Here is a 20,171-nt window from a genome sequence, read left to right as displayed (position 1 = left end):
TGCCAATTCAAGCAAAGTATCTTTACCAAGTCTTTTAAAAAAAAGTTTGACATGATTTCTTAACAGCTTAAAACAGTGAGTTTAATTACCAATTTGAATGATCATCTGTGGAGGAGCTGAAATATAAAATGTAAAAGAAATAAACACTGTTAGTGTAGCTCAAACTTCACTTTCACAGTTACTAAAGTAATTTATGAATATGCAAGAATGATTGGAGGATAGTTATGTGTGTTTTTGCATCAACTCCCCAAATGTGATAGTAAAAATTCAATTCTCTTCCTGTCAAACATAGTAGTCAATTGGTTATTTGGAACTATTCTAGAAAACTTAGTAAGTTTTAAATGACCAATGCCTTCAAATGAAGATTTTTTAATATCACTAATATGAAATACAGATATTTAATATTAAATATTAAATTTAAACATTTAAACAAATATAATACTTAACAAAACTGAAATATTAAAGATAGGTAATGCTTACTATATAGGTAATCAAAATATCTGATCTTTAAACTGTTAGGTAAGAAGTCTCTGTTACTGCTTCTTGTAGTACTGGTGAGGTCACTCTTTAAAATCCACCTTTCCTACTCTAATTGTAATTAGTATTTTGTATAAAGGTTTACAAACAATTTGATGCAGACCTCACTCCTACTTTTTTTCTGCTGAGCCCCTCTTTATTTTTCTTCTTTTCAAAAACAGTATCAAGGTGATTTTAAAAAGTAAAACAGTAAAACCACAACTAAATAGTAGAAACCATCTACTAAATATGTGTAATACATACATTTTGTAAGATCAACTATATAAACTGTCAACACATAAACATATGAAGAATAATATGCCTGGAATATCCTTCATAAAAATAACTGTAGCCTAGGACTTTTTAAAAAAAGAAATCAATTTTAATAACTTAGACAAAATTATAACTACAATGTAAGGCTACTCATATCCACTGTCAAATCTACTTGGCATAATTAACAAACAAGTGAATCCCCAAAGGGAAATTTTTATTATAGTTCATTGGTAGTTGTTAAATGACTTGTGGATGCCTGATTTTGTTCATTATGTATATTTAACAGAACTCACTGGGATGGAGACATCTGGCTGTCATTTTCTTCATCTGCTTTATATGGCTGTATTTTACCATAGTAAAGTGGATCACCAAGTGATTGCATGATGGTCAGCTTTGTTTTTTGATACTGATTACCAGCTTCACATTCAAATACATAATCATCTTTTACATCCTAAAAAAGACAAGAGTATCCCACATAATATATTCTCAACTAAGCAATCAGAATTAGCAAACACCAGGAAAAAACAACATACTAAACTTGTATCTGGCACTAGGAATACACATACACACTGTACTTAAAACTACAGAAATGCACTGACTTTGGAAGTAATATAGAATAGATACAGTGTACAGAGGGGTACTTGTGGAAGAGGGGACAGTGAATGGAGGAGATGAAGATAAGAGAATATGGTTGATGTGTGTCATATAAATATATAAAATAAAAGGATGAAACCTCTTTATAATTGCTGTAAGTGGGGCAGGGAGGGGTTAGCGGGAGTAAGGGATTGTGGGGACGATCTAACCAATGTATAGTATAAAACTATTTGGATTGTCACAATGAATCACCCCTGTATAATGAATATATTCTAGTAAAAATAGAAAAATATAATTTAGACATTAAAAAAAGACTGCCTAAAAATAAAGCTCAAGATGGTTCTTCTGAAGTGAAGCATTAGCATATAGTATCAAGTATGCACATATAATGTAATGACACTAATAAGTGATTAAAAGCATTATTATACATATATATATAAAATGAAAATCATAAGGAACATTTATTAATCACTGTTTTCAGTACTTTACAAGTAGTACCTCATGTACTCTTTACCACATTCCTGTGGTCCACACTATTATTTCCACAATAGGGAACTAAGCAGAGAGACTAAGTGATTTGCCTAGAATCCTCCAGCCTATAACCCAAACCCTTATGCTGCTCTGCCCCTCTATGCTTGGCAGGGCTGTATAGGATTCCTTTTTCATGGTACTTTGGGAATGAGAGGTCCACTGGAGTACTTCATTAAGCTTAAGAGAATACATAGCAGAATTTCATATACTGGACATATACATTGAAAATATTAGACAATTTTAGGAAGATAAAACTTTTGAAAGCTGATATGCATTTGTCATTGTCATACATACAAAATACCACATGTACAAAGCATCTCATTATTTTGTCTAAGGTTCATCTAATTTAATATATTATGCTAATTTCTTCCTTTAAGAAGTTACTGTTGCACTTAGAAAATTAGAACACTTCCATTGAGACATCAGAATATGCTAGTATGAGAATGACCAATATACAACCAAAAGTAAAATGTGCAATTCTTTTTTGCTTTTATTTCGACACAGGGTTTCCTTTTGTAGCCTGGAACTCATGATTCTCCTGCCTCAGCCTCCAGAGCACTAAGATAATAGGTTGAACCTATAATTTAGTTCTGCATTAAAATTGTTCTTTAAAACAGAAATCGTACTTTATAAAAGACAAAATAATTACTCCTTCTCACAATTTACTGAACTTGTTAATGTTCTTAAAAAGAACCTAGACTAGAAATGGAGATAGGAAAGATTACTTACATGGGCTGGCCAAACTGTTGGTTGTGAATCATCAGGTTTGATAGACTTTTCCACTTTAGCATATTTCTCTACCTACATGATCAAATCAAGACACCAGATAAAATGTAATCAGTATTCTGACCACAGATCAGAACCTAACTCAAGAATACAACATAGTTGCTAACACAAGAATTTTTGAGTCACTAATATTACAACTTCTTATGCTTAAGTAGTTTAACATACTTTTACACTCGCCTGAAATGTTCAATTAAGACAACTTCAATAATAAAATAAAATTAGAATCTCTTTGGCCTCTTTTTTATTCCATAAGCTGGTATCACATCTGTTCTTTACAGTCTTTCCTTTAGGAAATCTGGGATGTCAGAGATAAGGATCAGATTTTTCTTTTTTTCCCAAAGTCTTACTACGTAGCCCAAGCTCAAACTCTGGATCCTCCTGCCTCTTCCTCCTATGCACATATGTTACCACATCTGCTTGGCAGGGTTTTAATTAATAGAGTTATCATTTATTAGTGGTAACAGAGTTAGAAAGAGACTATGTTCTTGAAGCCTGGATTCGATCCCCTGTATCAAAAATAAAATAAATGAAATTAAATTAAAAAACAAGAGTGTTTTAGACTCACATGGACACTTGTTGAATATATAAGATTTTTTCATGTCACTCCCATGGAAACAAAAGTAAGTTCATCTGAATAAGAGCCTCAAACCTGTATGTTTACGCTGATATACAATGTGATTCTTCAGAGTGAACTAGACTGAGAAAATTTGAGACTAGAGACTCGCTACTTAAAGTGTTGTCGGTCCATGGGCCCCAGAACCACATTAGCTACAAGCTCGTGAGAATGGCAGCATCTCAGCCCCAGCCCAGACTTGTTTAATGGGAATCTACAAATGAACAAGCTCTCCAGGTGATCTGTTCATACATTAATGTTTGGGAAACACTGCTTTAGAGATCCACCCTGCCCTCCAAAGATAAATTTTACCGTAACATCTATTCCTAGGTTATGTTCCCTAAGGAGCACGTAAGCTACAAAAAGATAATGTGGCTTACTTATTTGAGTTGTATACAGTCTATTCATGCTTTTGGCTTTGTACTTTAATTTTTGCTTAAATCATGATAAAAATAGCACATGTGCTATCCAACCAAGAATGCAAAAAAGGAATGCATGAAAATAACTAAATTATTATAAAGAACTGGATGAATAAAAAAGAACACAAGAGAAAGAAACAGGAAAATAAGGAATCACTCATTAAAATATCTTCTACTTTAATAATTTATAATTCATGAGTATTATGGATCAATAAAGAATACTGCCTAGGACTGGGGGCATGGCTCAAGTGGTAGAGTGCACACCTAGCAAGCTTGAGGCCCTGAGTTCAAATCCCACTACCACCCCTGCCCTCCCCCAAAAGAATACTGCCTACGGTTCTTAATTATGGCAATTATTCCAATATTATTAATCCTTAAATTTAGTCAATTCGATGAAAGAAACATTATAAAGAAGTTGTGAAGAAATACTACGGAAAAAACTAAGCAGCATTCATGTGTGTTATGTGATCTATACCATATTTTTCTACATTTTGAAATTATTTTATTATTCCTGCTCTACACAGAACTGTAAGTGTTATGGTCTTATAAAGCTTAAGAGAAGAATGAACAAGTACTTAAAATGAGCAGTTGATTGTTTTTAAAAAAATCAGTTTGCTTTTAAGAGACGATTCTTTTTTTTCTTCTCAAGGTATTAGCTACCTAATGATAAAATTTAGAAAGTGTTTATGAAAAAAATTTTGTTAAACTGACTTACATCCACTTCAGAAGGTATGGCCAAATTACAGGGACTCCGTTTCCACATATCTACACACTGAAAAATCAGAAATAGTGTAATTACAACAAAGATTCAAAATAAGACAAGCCTCACTTTGCCTTATTAACTCCGTGTAAAAAACACATACTTACATTTCCTGCTTTAGAAATTTTCAGGTCATAATGCTGACCTGCTTTTCTTTCCTTTCTTTTTTGTAAGAAATCAAGTAATTTCAGCTGAGGAGGAGGGGGACAATGGGACAGATCCTGCTGCCGGTTCAGAGAGGACCTGGAATACCTCTTGAAACACCTGAAATATTAAGAGATCTGAACTTAAAAAGCTATCAAGATTCATAACACGTATGGGTTTAAACTAATAAGCATTAAAGATGTAATTAAATTACATGACAAGCAATGTCATCAGCACTGGTGAAATAAAAATGAACATGACAAAGTCCCCATTACCATGAAGCTGAGTCCAGAGGGGAAGAGAATCATTCACAAGTAAACAGAGTTGAGATAATGCTAAGCACTAAAAAAGACAACAACCAACCCCCACCCACCAAAAAAAAAAAAAAAGCACTGTGATAAGTGATAGGGAGAACTACAGTAGGCAAGGGATGAATGACAGAAAGGAACTATCTATGGAAAGTTGAGGGTCAGGAGGTTTGTTTCTGTCTAGGCAGGTAAGAAGCTAGGAATCACCAGGACATCTTAACAAGTAAAAAGCTCAACAAACTGAAAAATCAACAATTGTTCTGTGATTCATAAAAGTGACATCACAGGGAAAACCACTGGCCCTATACTTGAAGAGAAAAAGAAAATGCAGGGCATCATGGCTTCTTAAGTGCTGAGGCATGGAAACTAGAAGTATAACTATGGATTAGGTGGAGATGAAAAACTCTGGTGAATCCAGTCATTGGGAGCCCCCACACTTTTGGGAGTGTCACCTGTGAGGGTCATGCTTCCACAAAGAAAGGTGAAGAGACACTATCAAAGATCAGGGAAGCTGGAGTGGTGGTGCACACCTATAATCCCAGCACTTGGGAAGGTGAGGCAGGAGGATCAAGAGTTCAAGGCCAGCCTGGGCAACATAGTAAGTTCAAGGCATCTGGGGCTACATCGGGAGACCTTGTCTTAAAAAAAAATTTTTTAAATAAATAAATAAATAATTACAAATTGTTTCCTTAAAAGTACAATTAACAAAAATTAAGCTGGTTACTGGATATCAAGAAGTAAAATGAAATTATTTCTTCTATTCATACTTGGTCTCTTAGTTTCTCTACATTTTTGCTGAGGAGACTACAAACTTACAGAAAACTAGTTCTTTAAAAGATTACAGAAAATACATCACTATAATGCAGAAACTAAAACATAATACAGGGCCATTAAAAATCTTATTTTCAAATAAAAAAAATCAAAGCACTTAGACTAGAGAGAATAAATACTATAAACAGCAAAATTTAGAGGTATTTATCACAGAAGTATCGGCAATTACCGTTTCATTGGGCGAGTATTCATCTTCTGCCTATTATAGAGCAGTCTGTTTGCAGTGCAGGCTACTGCTATAGAAGGATCAAGACACAGTGGTTCAGCTGTAGCTAGAATCAGTTGGCTCTCCAGCAAAAGTTTGTCTTCCTGAAATGTACAATAGCATTATATCCATACCAGACTTAGGATTTTCAAAAAAGTAGCCATACATATCACTTAATGTAGAAATATTCCCTGGAACTCTGCTAAAGTCTATAGTAAAACTCAAGTTTCTAACATGAAATTTGACACATATAAGAAAATTCTAATGGAAATTCAATAATTTGTACATCGTATGAAATGGTCAACTTGTAAGAGTGCACATCCATCACTTATTCAAATATTTAAAGACCTATTATGTGTTATGCTAGGAGATAAAGCAGTGAACCAAACATACAGTCCTCTATTCGGACAAAACTTAGTGTCCTATGGATCACAGCTCTTTCAGTTAAATGAAAGGTCCCATTATATACTCAGGTTAACTACATTATAAAAGATACGGCTATCTAATACTATACTATGCAAATACTACATAACTATATTCGAAGTATATTCAGGATTTTTATTGGTATCATGTAAGTTACTTTACTGACTCCTATCCTTTTGCTTAACCCCCGAAATATTTTAATAGCTGTAAATTTTTTTTTTAAATAGTGCTGCAAAAGGAGCCTAGGACAATTTTTAAAAAGTGAGTCAATTAACTGCTGTGTAAGAATTTTTGCAAAAACAAAAAGAAATACTGCTTCTTTCAACAGATTTGTTCAACTTTTTATCATGGAAACTTTCAAACACTCAAAAATAGAAATGTGATGACACCTATACAACAACACCCAATTTCATTTAATGTCAATCTCTACAACTTATTTGTGCTTATTTTGCTGGAGCAATTTAAAATGTATCTTAAGATATTCTGTTATTACACTTGGCAAAACTTTAGCATGAGCTATTAATAAGGACCTCTAATAGACTTAAATTTCCCCCACTGTCCACACAATGTATTTGCAGTTGGTTTGAATTTGAACTCACAAAAGGCCTACCCACATTGTATATGGTTTTCTACCTCCTAAGCAAATTTTCAATTCTGTAATGATCATTTTTTCCCTACTTTAACTGAATTACTTAATTGGATCGGCTGGTTACTTCCTTATTGAGTCACTTAAATTGCTTTTATTCCCTGAAGTCCCCATAAATTTCTAGTTAAATCTAAAGGCTTCATTTAACCTAGGCTCTACTTTCTACACTGATACTATTCAGTACTCGTGCACTGCACCAGGGGGCACACAGTGATCCAATACTCACTTTCAGTGAGAGAAATTTTCATCACTGGTCTTCTTTGATTTGGTAATTTATTCCTTTCTACAGTAGTAGAGAAGTAAGTCAACTCTTGTAAGTAAGCACCTCATATATGTTGTTGAGCCAGAACTAGAGGGTTAATTGCCTATTATCAGGGGTAACAAAAGTCCACTAGTGCCAAAGCAACCAATATAAATAGCATTAAATAAATAGAGAACCCAACAGGTTAGGTCTGCTTTAGAATCTTGGATGACAGAATGTCAATATCTATTTGAATCTCTGGTAAAAAGAAAAAAATATACATATATAGTATTTTTCTTTCATTTGAAAGGAGAAAAAGAACTAAGTTTCTCATTAGGCATAGCCAGTCAGCCTAACCCTAAGCATAGCTGTAAACAACTGGGATTTTTACTGTTACAGTTTCTTCAGGGATTACTGCCCATATAGAGAGATCTTTAACATCTAAAGCTCATAAAGGAATCTCAGTTTTTCACAGAAAGTGTCAACAAACTTAATACATGAAATATTAACACATGAAAGCATGCACAGAAAATAGCAGTTGCTTATTATTTCATACTACATACTAACCTGGGTCCATTTATGGTTATCACTTGTTATTGAGTGAACATCACAGATTAAAGTCTACAATAAAATTTTAAAAGTTAATGCATGTACACAAATACATGAAGATATTTAATAAAAATCCCACTAAAATAAAACATTCCATACCTGCATTGTTGGACGTAGGAGAATGTGCCTACTCTGGTAACCTGGAGATTTCATGTTACTGGATTGCCTATAGTCACGTATTTCTGCTATGACACATCCACAATGAAAAATATTAACCTGTTTTAAGTAAAAACATTCAGGTGAAGGTCATTTTCAAAAGCCTAAGTAAGCGGGTCTATATGGAATGTCTCACACATTTTACACTCCTGTGTAGTACTTCTGGCCATTCACATACTCTTCCATAGATTTCCTTGGTGGATATACCACCAGATATCTTTTAAAGGAATTATTTCACATTCATCAAGATGAATCAAAAAGCAACTTAAAACTGTTTAACAGTTTCTAGTTATAGACTAACTTTGGTATCTATCATCAATAGATTGACTTTTGGCATCTACATACTAAGTAAAATTACAGATCTTTGGGACTGTGGTTCTTCTGAAGTTCACTGGCTCATTGTTATGGTATACTTTGCCCTTGTTATAAACTGCCAATCAACCCTGCCAGAATTCCATTCTAGATATCACTTCTACATTTGTTGTGCTAAAATTTCCAGAAATAAAATCTTAACCTTTATTAATAAGAGGAGGAAAGCTAACTATACATTCAAATAAAAAAAACACAGCTTTCTACACCACTGTCACTCAAGTTTGCTATCTACGATTTGCCATGGTCGAATTTACATTATCATGTGCTTCGGCCATTCACAACTTTTAGATTATAACATCCACATTATATATCAATCATATTTATGTTCTTTTTTTGGCAGGACTGGGGTTTGAACTCAAGGCTTTGCACTTGCTAGGCAGAGCTGTACCCACTTGAGCCATTTTGGTCTGGTTATTTTGGAGATGGGGGTCTTGCTAAGTATTTGCCTGGGCTGGCCTCTAATTGTGATTCTCCTGACCTCAGCCTCCTGAGTAGCTAGTAAGCCACTGGCACCCAGCTTATATTATTCTTTTTAACAAACATTTACTGTGTAATATCATGTATACTTGGCAACAGGCAGTACCTAAGATGCTTCATAGTTACATTTTCCTCCTATGTGGAAAAACAGGCAATAAACAATACAATTTTAGATAGTGATGAATGCTTTAGATAGTGATAAGAGAGAGGGCTAATTTAGATTGCATGCTCAAATAAAAACCTCTCTGAAGAAGTAACAGCTTCAGGTGAGACCTTAATCACAAGAATCTGGGACAGATCATTCCAGATAAAACAAATAACAGACAAATACTTCTTATGTTATGATTCAGCTTGGTGTGTTTTAGAATAGGGAAATGGCAAAGGTGGCTGGAGTGTAGTGAGTAAGAATGGACGAGAATTAGGAAATGAAGATAAACCACGAAGGCAGAGGCTTTGTCTAGGTAAAAGGACACAGGAAAATTTTAAGTAGGGATATTTACTTTTTTTCTATTTTTGTTTTGTAAACAATATGTCTGTCTGACTCTAGAACAAAAACAGGGATTTTAGCTGGGTAGTTACAAAGGTGGAGCTATATTCACTGATGAACTGAATGTGGAAGATGAGGGGAGGGTCATCCATCAGATTGTGGACAGTGGTGATAAAATTAGGAAGTAAAAAAGTTGTTTTTACCATGTTAAGTTTGGGAGACTTACTGTATATCTAAGTAAATATGCAAATTTAAAGGATGGTGGGATGGTCAACAGTGAGAGATATAAACAAGGGAGTAAGTAACATTTTAAATGAAACTAGTCGAGATCATCCACAGAGAGCATTCCTAAAGAACAGAAAGCCTAGGACTAAACTCTGAAACATGCATACATTTTTTGAATGGAACATAGATGGCAGCAAAGAAAATTAAAGGAATAGAGAAGAGGAAAATTAGGAATGTGATGTCTCAGAAGCCAAAAGAAGAGCATTTTGAGGAGAAAGTAGTTATTTGCATTGAATTTTCTGAGACCAACTTAGATGTGAAAAGTGACTATTTGATTCCATGCCACAGATTCATTAGCAACTTTAACAAAAATGGTTTCTATAGAATCCTGATGCTATAATGCTGAATGAAGTCAGCAGAGGAAAGAATGGGATGTGATAAAAAGATGATGATTATAGACAACTCATAATAGTTTTACTATCAAAAGGAGCAGAACTATAAGTCAACAGCTGGAAAAGGAAATGTGGCCAAGAGGATTTTTTTTTTTTTTCATGAGTTGAAAGCACAGGGTGTTTGCATTTTGTTATCTAGTACAGAAGAAAAAAATAGGAGTACAGAAGAAAAAATAGAAGGGAGGGTAGTACAGAAGAAAAACCAAAAGGGTGGGAGGAGTACAGAAGAAAAACTCGAAGGGAGAAAGATTATAGTTCTAAGTCCTGGAGAAAGGGAAAATTCAGAAAACAAATAGGGAGGATATTTTAGGAACACTCATCCATTTTAACAGGAAGGCAAGTGTTGGGAACCAAAAGCCACAGTCTGACAAGGTCACTGTGGCTTAGCAGCATTCCAACAAGGTCGGAGTCTACAGGTACACCATGCTTCTATCATGGTGGGAAGGAACGCTAAATGGTTTCCCTTGACTGAAAAGAAGTTTATACTTAGTCAAGGACATTGGCAGTAAGAATGCAGGGTGGAAACACAGAAAGGTTGTAACGAGGTCAGAGTGTTTTTGATGTTTTAGTCTCTTCCTCTTTTGTATAAAGCTGGATAAGAAAAACAAAATTTTGCCAGCTGGTCATCATCCTGCTGGCCCTCTTGATATGTGTTTTGTCATTCCCTTCCTGAGTAAGTCCTTTTGTGTGTCCTGTCTTGTTCATTTCTACCCTGAGCCCTTCTGGGTCAAGGACCTCTGTGATCCTGGCAGGCAAGGATAAAGTATAGAGGAATGGACAAAGATGAATATGGCGGAGGTTAAAGTCAAGGCATCAAGGAAAAAGAAAGAAAAGTAAAGCAAGGGAGTGACTTTCAAAGCTGACTAAAAAAAAAGTACAGATGTAAGGGCCAGAGTCTGGCCCCCCCAAGTAAAAAAGCTTCATAAAGAATCAAAGCAGTTTCTTCAATAATCTTTTGTTTTAAAGACAGGGTCTTGTTACATAGTCCAAGCTGGCCTTGAACTTGATGTCCTCCAACCTCTACTTCCATAATACTGTGACTACAGGCATGAGCTGCCATGCCAAACTCTAATTCCTAATTTGATTGTAATTATGGGAGATTTCAACTGACGATCTAATTGTTCTAACAATTTTAAAAGAACTAAATTATCTATACACTTCAGTGTATTTGAGTACTATAAAAGAAACCATTTTTTAGATAATAATGCATAATGTGTCATTTTCATGCTCTAAACACTGATAAAGTATCATAGCCAGGCATGGTGGTGCATTCCTTGTAATCCAAATATTACAGAGACCATGGCAGGAGGATCATCAGTTTGAGGCTATGCTGGGCTATAAGTCAAGATCCTATCTCCACTCCTTCAAAAAAAAAAAAAAAAGATTAAATATAATTTATCACAAAATACCAAATAGTAGTCATTTATTTATATTCACATAATATAGGCATACACACATATTAAGAGCATGATTATATATCATATATTACAAGTGTAAAGACTATTTATGCATGAATACATATTACAGATAGAGTCTTGCTATGTTGCCCAAGCTGGTCTCAAACTCCTATACTCAAGAGATTCTGGGTAGCTGGAACTATAGGCATGTACCAATGTGCTTGGCAGGACATTTTCAAGAGAAAAATTTGTACCTGAGATTTTTCTAGGAGATCAACCAAAATAGGAGGTAATTCTTCTGCATCTAGATATTCAAGCAATTCCCCTTCTTCATAAGGCAGTCGAATGGTCTCAGAATCTTAATTTTAAAACATAAAGTTTACAAAATTGATTAGGCAAACCAAAGGGCTCAAGTGTGTAATTCAAATGACTTTTAAAAAGATAAAGCTAAATGGGCTCTCCTAATGTCCTTCTTTAAGTCTTATGAATGAATCACATTACATTTACTAATAGACTTCTAAGACTATTTACAGTTTAATGCTCTTTTCACATTAATAGAAATATTTTATTTTGATGTATGAGAATTACTCAAAAGCCAATGAATCTGCTTAATTTTAAAGGTTTCAGACTCAGCATACATTAAAAACAACAAATCTTAAAATTCCTTATGCTGTCTTTAAATACAAATAGCAATAACCCAGAGGAAAATTTGGCAATTATTTAAAAATCATGACTTTTATAAACTGACTTCAAAGATTAGAACACTTTCAAAATGTATGTTCAGGAAAGATAATCATACATAGTAGAACAGTTTCTAACATTCTAGCAAAAGTCATAAGGAGAAAAACAACAAAAAAATCTGTTTTTATCACTAAGTCATCACTGATCTGAAGAACAAACCATTAATCAGGTTAAGAAATTAGTTTTTAAAGTAGCACATCCCACTGTTAGCAGTTACTTTGTGAACTTGGGAATCTTACCTGATCCATTTTTTCCCCTGAGCATCAGAGAATATCCTTCATTTCCTGGGTACAGATTGACCACTAAACATGACAAAGTCTCTTGCATAACAAGCTTCTCTAACAAGTTCACATTTCTTCTTAATTTCTGCTTTAAAGAGAGGGAAAGCTCATGAAAACAACCCAGTATAACTTTGAAAAACAATGCAATAACTTAACAGAATCTATTGGTGATCCTTTCAAGTTACAATTCTAAATATATGGGGAAGCTGCATAATACAATAGTAACTGTACATGGAATAGAAATGTAAACAATTTTTATCTACTACTATGTTTAATGCATTAATTCACATCAAAAAGAAAACTGGAAATCTATAAAATAAAAATACTTAAATATAAAATAGGTGCTTCTAAGTACATTAAGGAGAAACAAAAATACTTTTAAAACCACAAACTGTAACTTTTAAAACCACAAACATATTATATATAAGGAATAGAACAATTTGGGGCATTTGCTTTAGTTGTTATGGTGACAAGTGCATGTTTTTCAGTATTTCAGAGTTCAAATTCAATCCAAGTATGTTCAATAACTCCAAAAACATCTAATTGGTAAGAGAAAGTAAGCAATTTAGAAAATTTTCTGTAAATTCAATTTAACAGCTCCTTAGGAACCATCTTAACTGTGTTTTAAAAAAATTCATCAGGAAATACAATGCACACACATCAAAATCCACAGGTTTAGAAATGCATATAATTTAAAAGGAAACCCACTTATATTCTTCATCTATCATCACCACAGAAAAACACTGCAATTTGAAAATGAAAAAGTAAGCAAACAACTTTTTTAACCACTTTAAAAAAAAAAAAAAAAAAAGCCCAAAGCATACAAAAAAACTTGAGCTCACCATGGTGGCACAGGCTGTAATCCTGAGCACTTGGGTGACTGACACAGAAGAATCATGAACAACTTTGAGGCCAGTGTGAGCTATATAGTGAGATTCTGTCTCATAACAAAAACAAAAACAAAAAAATCCTAAAACTTTACAATTTGTCAGTGTAGGAAAAAAAAACCCTTCATAATTTGACTTAAATTCACTCCCACCAAGTTGATTCTAATTTCTTTCTTAAAAGGGCCAGACAGCATAAAATAGGGTTATATGCTCTGTGTTTTCAACTACTTAACTCTGCCTTTGTACCACAAAGGCAGGCACAGAAAAATATATAAACCAATGGGTACGGTGGGTTCCAATAAAAATTTATTTACAAAAATGTGCCTACTGGGCAATGTGGCTAATGGACAGTTTAGAAACTTTATGATAAATGTCTCCTATTTGAGTTGTATCTCTGCAATGATGGAAATGGACATGGTATGGACTATTGCAATGGTTTCATGGATATATACATATTTTATAATTAAAACTTTAAAAACTCTGTACTTTAAACATGTACAATTTATTATGTCAAGTACACCTCAATAAAACTCATGGAAAGCATGCTATACGACTTATTTATAAACTTATCACTTTTTCTCTAATGTTAAGATTTTAAAGGCTAGACACTACTGGAACTGCACTATTTTTTGTCTAAACAATAAAATGTTATTCATTTTAAAATTAACAATACCGAAGCTCAGAGAACACTTAGAGGACTTCTAACTTGAGGGTTCAGAAAATTTAGGCTGGGAGTGTGGCTCAAATGGTAGAGTACCTGCCCAGTGAGTACAAAACCCTGAGTTCAAACCCCCTTATAGCAAAACAAAAGAAAAAAAAAAATCACAAAGTCAACTTTTATTAATTTCTACTGCAGACACCTTTATGCTAAATAAAAATGAACTAGTTAAACTATCTTTGAGCTTATTTTGTGACCAAATTCACTTTTTATTACTATACTTGAATTTCCTACATGTCCTGTAGTAGCTTTGACTTTCCAGTCAAATCTCCATAAGGGAATGGGTTAACTGTTCTCTTATCTTAGGTTTAAAAATCACTTCTCAGGGGGAAGAATCAACAAAAGATTCATACTGTGGCTTTGCTTACAAATTTCCAAAGAGATATTCTATTACTCAGTAAACACTATTCCACCACTCCTCACTAGCAGATGAGTTTTACCTGGTATCAGTTAAGCCAGAGCTCTGGGTCAGCTGAAGAACTAACTATAGAATCTGATTGAAAAAGATGTTAGTTCATCTACAAAAATATAAATTAGGCACTTCAAATGAAACTCCTCCAAATTTCCGTCTTTCAGTATATTTCAAAAGCTGCAACACCATAAAAAAATTTATACTTACCTTAACCTCTGGTTCCTTTTCACATTCCTCAACATACAAGTCATACAGCTTTTGAAATACAGATTTTCTATTAAAGAAAAGGTAATAAATACATGAAATCTTAATATATAATCATGATGAAATGTTTTTGTTTTTTTGATAGAGGATCTCTCTATATGGCCCAAACTAGTCTTGAACCTGTGGTTCTGCCTCAGCTTCCTGACTGCTGGGATGGCAGGCCTGCACCACCACCCTACTTCCCCCAAAATTGGGAATGGAGTGGGGAGAGTCTGGATATGTTATTTAACATCATCTTAAGAATTTCTAATACAGGGCTGAACATCTCTATTTAAAATGTTTGGGACCAGAAGTGTTTTGGATTTCTTCAGAGTTGAGAATGTCTGCACGAACCTAATAGACAACTTTGGGATGAGAGCATAGCTTAGACACAAAAATCACTTGTTTCATATGTTCTTATACAATTACTGAGGACAATTTTATACAATCTTTTTATTGTGCCTGCATTGTGACTATGACCTGTTACTTTAAGTCAGATATGAAATTTGCTACTTGTAAGGTTGTGTCAGATCTCACAAAGTTTCAGATGTTGGATTATTGCAGGTTTCCAGATTAGGGATGCTCAACCTGTATATGCAAAGAATCGATAACATTTCTAACCCAGTCCCTAGTAGGAATATAATAAATGGTGACTACCATATCTCAATGAATCTAAGATATTATCAATTAAGTATTCATACCTTCCACTAGATAGGTATTTCCTTTTAGGAGGTCTCTGTCGAGCACTTTCAATGATATACTAAAAAAGAAAAATTTATAAAAACAGCTTGCCTTTTGCTTTGTACACGAACAACTATTTAAGTTCATGTATTTAAGTTAAGTATACATAAAACATATACAAAGCTACTTAGTTAATCAAGTCTCTGACACATTAAATTATACCTTACAGGGAAAAATACTTAACTTCTAAACGTATCTTACTAATGAGTGAAGTGCATTAAGATTTTATGTTATTTCATTGCTGTGAACTATAATTTCACAGGACTGAAATACTCTCATTGCTTTACAGCTATTCAGAATGTTAACGTATTAAAAATTGTATACCTACTTGCAATGACTGTATTTTCCTTAGCTGTTTTAGAGAATTTGTCAAAACAGAAAAACACAGTTTCAGAAATTGTATGTCCTTTTTCAAATAATTTCTATTCCACAACATGAGAATTCCAAGTAAGGTCACTTGGTGTTCTTGTATATTTACAGCAAAATTACTTGGATGCTTACCCCAATATATAATTTAAAACTTCAAGAGTACTGCTGAATGAGCTTTGACACATCATCTGTACAACACCACAATCAAGATATAGAACATTTCTATCACTACAAAACGATCAATGTACTCCCTTGAAGATCACATACAAAAATCTTAGTTTTTGTCAATCACAGACAACACTATTTCAGTATGTAACTTAGTCGTGACTCACCTCTGCACGATCCAAAGCTAGTTCTAAAGCATGTTGCTGTAAAAAAATGGTGTTTTGTATTATTAGTTATTTTCATATTTAATAAACATTTAACATTCCCAACTAAGTGCTTAAATGTTTCATTTTCTGAAATGGGTCCAATGTGTTCTTTATTTCTCTTCTCCCCCGCACCATATGATCAAGGCATGTAACAAAGAAAAAAATATAGCACTTCTGGGAAAGACCATAACAAACTAGACAGAAAGAAAAGCTAAAATGGGGTCTCTGGTTAATACTTCTGAGGCTGCTTTGCTTTGTTCACTAGCTCCTTCAAATACTTAAGAGGAATATCATTAGATAATATAAATGCAAAATATATGGATTTCAGAATCCCACTGTGACAATTCCATTTTTCTCTAACAGGGCAGGGATAAGCAGGCAAGATCTCAAGAAAAAAAGGAAGATAAATGTTTCCTGAGAGTTGTGCTACATAACAGGGATTTATGAATAAGATATTCAACATAGTAGTCAATATTCATTTATTCAGTCAGATATTTTAAAACATTAAAAAATGTCCTCCCCAACCCCCAAAGTTTAATTTTTGTGTATGCAGTACTGGGGATTGAACTCAAGAGCCTCATGTTCCACTTGAACCATGCCTCCAGCCCTTTTTTGCTTTAGTTATTTTTCAAGTCATTTTCACTAGGGTTGGCCTTGACCTCAGTCCTACTTCTGCCTCCCAAGTGGCCAGAATTACAAGTATGCAGCACCACGTCCTACCTTAGGCTTTAATGCTTTTTGTTTCTTTTTATTTTGCAATACTTGGGGCTGAACTCAGGGCCTTGTGCATGCTAGGCAAGTGCTCTGCTAGTGAACTATACCAGCAGCCCCTTAGGCTTTAATGTTCTAATGGCAAAAGTTAAATGCCTCCTCAAAGTATTTATGACTTAAGTTTCAACGAGTAAAAATATACCCATTGGGAGGCCAGCTCTAATGCTACTTAAAATGTTATGTGCAGTAAGGTTGCCTTTATTTTTAATTTGAAAAAAAAGTAAGTGAAAATTATTCATATTTATACCCATTCTCCTTGCTAATGATTTGGAAAATGGCAAAGTAGCTAGAAATGAAATTTTAGTACATGGATTACTGATATAACTTGGATGTGATAATCCTACTAATGAATTGAGATATGAGCCACATATTTTACAGAGAATATTTGCACATGACTGCTCCAAGTATTTTCCTAGTTATGGTAACTCTGTAATACAAATATTTTTATGGAAATGAAGAGAACATTGTAAAATACAGATTGAGCATGCTGAGCTGAAGCTTACCATCTTGACATCAAACAGGGGTCCAGAAAGAAAATTTATATGTGTTGATGAAGTGAGATGAAAACCATGTCTTTAATATTAACCTCATACACTATAAAAACAAAATCAACAAAACCTATATGTTAACCTAAGGTTATAAAAAGAAATGAGATTATTCAGTAATTAACAAGGAAATTGAGATACATACATTTCTAACACACTTTAATAATCTGCAACAGTAAATTTCATGTAGTGCAACCTACCTACTCATTCTTGAAAAGTAGTTTTCACTAGGTAGGGCAAGGTATTTGCAAATTAAAATCATTATTCCCTTTCTTCCAAGAAATATTTAACACCCAAAGACAGAAAAGAATAAATATTTTCTAAATGTCTTCTCTATGGGTATTGAAGATGTCACTTTTCCTATGGGTTATTCTAGCACTGGCTTTGACCACTATACAGTTGTCTTTACAGATCATAATCTTCATGTCTGTTGTAAGGTCTCCAAATATATCTCCACGAATGTCACAGTCCAAATTTTCCAGATGGCTTCAGCCTTTCTTTGCTTATGATCTCTTCCCTGCAATACAGAGGTGTTCATTTTGGCTGCAAAATAGAGTAACCTACTGAACGTTAAATAATGGTATGCCCAAACCCCACCACTGGGATTCAGATTAATTGGTCCTTAATGGGATCCAGGGATCAGCATTTTTGGAATTCTCTAGATGAGTAAAGTTAATGCCAGTGTTGAGATCAACTGCTCTATCCTGTCTTCCTACCACAAAGATGGTGTATGTGGGCTCTGAAAATGATAAATAATGCTTATTTTTAGTCTAATTCTTTGCCTAATTCCCTAACCACTGATGCACGTCTACACAGCTGATGACAGAAAGATTTCCTATGTAAAACTTTTGTTTTTGATAAACCCCAAAGCTTAGGTTTTTGCCAGTTCAGGGCTAAAGAAAAAACTACAAAAAAAAGGAGGGGGGGGGGAAGAGGAAGAAAACTACTAATAAATTATAGGCACAGTACAAGTTCCAGAAATGATCATTTAAAAATTAATATTTATCCTATCTTCAAATTGCTCATAGGATGTTTAAGTTGAATTCAGGTTAAGTGAAAAAATTCTGACCACTAAATCTGAAGATAAAACTACATACTGAACACGTAGAATGCGACCACTGTAAAATTAAAATTCTTTTTATTAAACTGTTTGGAGATTGTACCTTTAAATTACTTAAGTATTGCAGACAAAACTAATAAGTAACTTCGTGCACCTCTTACAAAGCAAACATTCTGCCGGTATACCTAATTTACCAGAACCTCTCTGAAAACCACATCATCGAAGGCTCCACTTTCAGAATAAGGCAGAGGCCGACTAATTTTTCCAGTATTACCTAGAGGCAATTCAACCTCCTCTCAATTTTTAATCTTAACTCTTTAATATTATAACCTTCAGACGACTCAAACCAACACCCTTTTTAATTTTCTTTAAAAAAAAAAAGACCTGATTCTACTCAGAGATTAATAATCATTTTTCTTAATTCCGATCAGCCTCTATCTATAATCACAGTACCCTGTGCTCTAACTCCAAAAATCTCTGCTCATCACTATACTTGGGAGTCCCACTAGGGACTTGGGTGTCATCGGGTAGAGGCAGCCCCACCCCCACCCCCACCCGTGCGACGGAGCCCAAGGGTGGCTTCTGGCGACAGCTCTTCCCCCAAGTTCGCTTCCGTGCCCCCACGAAACCGTGGCAGGAACCAGTCACGAATCGGATTCTAAGGGTCGCTGTCAATTTACTGGCTGCAATGTCTTCCAACAGCTTAGGCTCTACGCAAAAAACGCCGCCAACTCCATCCACGGTGCAGCGCCGGGCCTTTATTCAATATGGATTCCAAGAAACTTGCCCCCGAAGCGCTACGCAAAATTCCCGCGAGTTTCCGGGAATACCTGTAACTGAAACTCAAAACTAATATTAAACGCCCAGCTGAGCTGCACCACGAAGGCGTGACCACCTAGGTGGGCCCGGGCCTGGAGCGAGCGGCTTCCTCTCGCAGGACCCGAAAAAAAGGTTCCGGAGGCGGTTCCCTCACCTCCGACCCCGGCGGTACCTCGCGCCCCTAACCCACCTGCCAGCCCGTTACACCCACCTGCCGCCATCCACCTGCGCCGGCCACCGCCCTCCTGGATCCCCGGACTGCGTGCGCCACACGCCCTGCCGCAACGTCCACCTACCCCTTTCACGGCGGTAGGGGGCTAAATGTCAATCACCTGTTTCCGCCGGCGCACTTCCGACTGGCGGGCTGGGGTGGGGGCCGGGAACTGCAGGCGGAAGGGGCGGGGCTTTGAGGGCGGGGCTACGGCCAAAGGCTCCGCCGGGGCTACGCCAACATTTCGACTCTGTCCTCAGGGACTCAAGACTGGACCGGAAGCGGGGCCGGAAAGCGTTTATGCAGGCGGGGCGTTGGGCATCTGGAAAATGGGCGGGAACTTGTTATTTGACGGGTAGGAGACCGTTGGTTTTCTAGAATGAAGAAAATTTGTCACTCTTTGAGCGACACCTTTATTACTTATACTAGTCCAATCCATATGGCTTTCCATGGTATATGAAGTGTGAATGAATTTATTTTTTTAAAATCACTCCAGAGATAGGTTTTAAAAATTCAGAAGCTGCATTATCAATGCAC

At 35.2% G+C, this 20,171-nt stretch overlaps 1 protein-coding gene across 18 annotated transcripts in view; it reads right to left on the bottom strand.

Annotated features, from left to right (window-relative positions):
• The window catches only part of Supt20h (SPT20 homolog, SAGA complex component), a 36,006-nt gene extending 16,183 nt beyond the window's left edge, over nt 1-19,823 (bottom strand). For 5 of the 18 annotated variants that reach the window (XR_012436257.1, XM_020184411.2, XM_020184427.2 and 2 more), the window contains exons 1-15: nt 19,635-19,814; nt 17,503-17,593; nt 16,190-16,225; nt 15,449-15,507; nt 14,712-14,778; nt 12,446-12,575; nt 11,720-11,823; nt 7,999-8,115; nt 7,858-7,911; nt 5,945-6,084; nt 4,600-4,756; nt 4,448-4,504; nt 2,644-2,715; nt 1,083-1,240; nt 90-116 (exon numbers count right to left, since the gene is read on the bottom strand). Coding sequence is in view for 17 of the 18 variants with exons in the window: in XM_020184411.2 (XP_020040000.1) it covers nt 90-116; nt 1,083-1,240; nt 2,644-2,715; nt 4,448-4,504; nt 4,600-4,756; nt 5,945-6,084; nt 7,858-7,911; nt 7,999-8,115; nt 11,720-11,823; nt 12,446-12,575; nt 14,712-14,778; nt 15,449-15,507; nt 16,190-16,225; nt 17,503-17,505 (1,181 nt within the window). In the remaining variant the exon portion in view is untranslated. The other 13 variants (XM_020184420.2, XM_020184436.2, XM_020184451.2 and 10 more) reach the window with 9 other exon arrangements.
• Nucleotides 19,824-20,171: the final 348 nt, after the last annotated feature.

The sequence above is a fragment of the Castor canadensis genome, chromosome 10 (genome assembly GCF_047511655.1).
Source record: "Castor canadensis chromosome 10, mCasCan1.hap1v2, whole genome shotgun sequence".
Classification (NCBI taxonomy): Eukaryota; Metazoa; Chordata; class Mammalia; order Rodentia; family Castoridae; genus Castor; species Castor canadensis.
The sequence above is the reverse complement of the archived record's forward strand: the minus strand, read 5'-3'. Positions and strand labels throughout refer to the sequence as shown.